Here is a 584-nt window from a genome sequence, read left to right on the forward strand (position 1 = left end):
GATTTGCTGCTGCTGCTGCTGCTGCTGCTGCTGCTGCTGCTCGGGCGTAAGACGCCCACAAGCTGAAGGCCAAATCCAGCAGCAACGATGAACGCTGCAGCACACTGCTGCTGCTGCTGCTGCTGTTGCTGTTGCTGCTGCTGCTGCTGTTGCTGCTGCTGCAGTTGCCGTTACTTGTACTGCAGCTCATGCGTTCTCCTTTGGTTACTGCTGCTGCTGCTGTTGCTGCTGCTGTTGTTGTTGCTGCTGCTGCTGCTGCTGAGGCATCTTGCGGCGCAGCAGCAGCAGCAGCAAAAGCAGCAGCAGCAGCAGCAAGCAGCTGCAGCAGACACACACCAATGGGCTCTGCCGTACACTGCGAGAGCCTAGCTAAGACCTCCCCAAAGAAGCAGCAACCAGCAGCAGCAGCAGCAGCAGGTGCTGCTGCTGCTGCTGCTGCTGCTGTAGAAGGGGGTGCTGCTTCTCTCGTGGCGGTGCAGCAGTAGCTGCTGCTGCTGCTGCTATTGCTGCTGCCGACAGCCTGCTGCAGCAGCAGCAGCAAAACCCCGGTACACAATGAATCTGCATGCAGCTGCAGCACTGAA

General features: G+C 59.1%; 1 protein-coding gene across 1 annotated transcript in view; it reads right to left on the reverse strand.

Moving 5' to 3' along the window:
• The window catches only part of EMH_0024960 (uncharacterized protein), a gene marked incomplete at both ends in the record, with an annotated part of 12,942 nt that overhangs the window by 4,621 nt on the left and 7,737 nt on the right, over window positions 1-584 (reverse strand). Inside the window, 2 exons of the mRNA XM_013502377.1 lie at window positions 1-62; window positions 175-582. Coding sequence (XP_013357831.1) covers window positions 1-62; window positions 175-582 — 470 coding nt within the window. The remainder of the gene's footprint in view (window positions 63-174; window positions 583-584) is intronic.

Source organism: Eimeria mitis, genomic scaffold, assembly GCF_000499745.2.
Source record: "Eimeria mitis Houghton genomic scaffold, Emh_scaff900, whole genome shotgun sequence".
Taxonomy (NCBI): Eukaryota; Apicomplexa; class Conoidasida; order Eucoccidiorida; family Eimeriidae; genus Eimeria; species Eimeria mitis.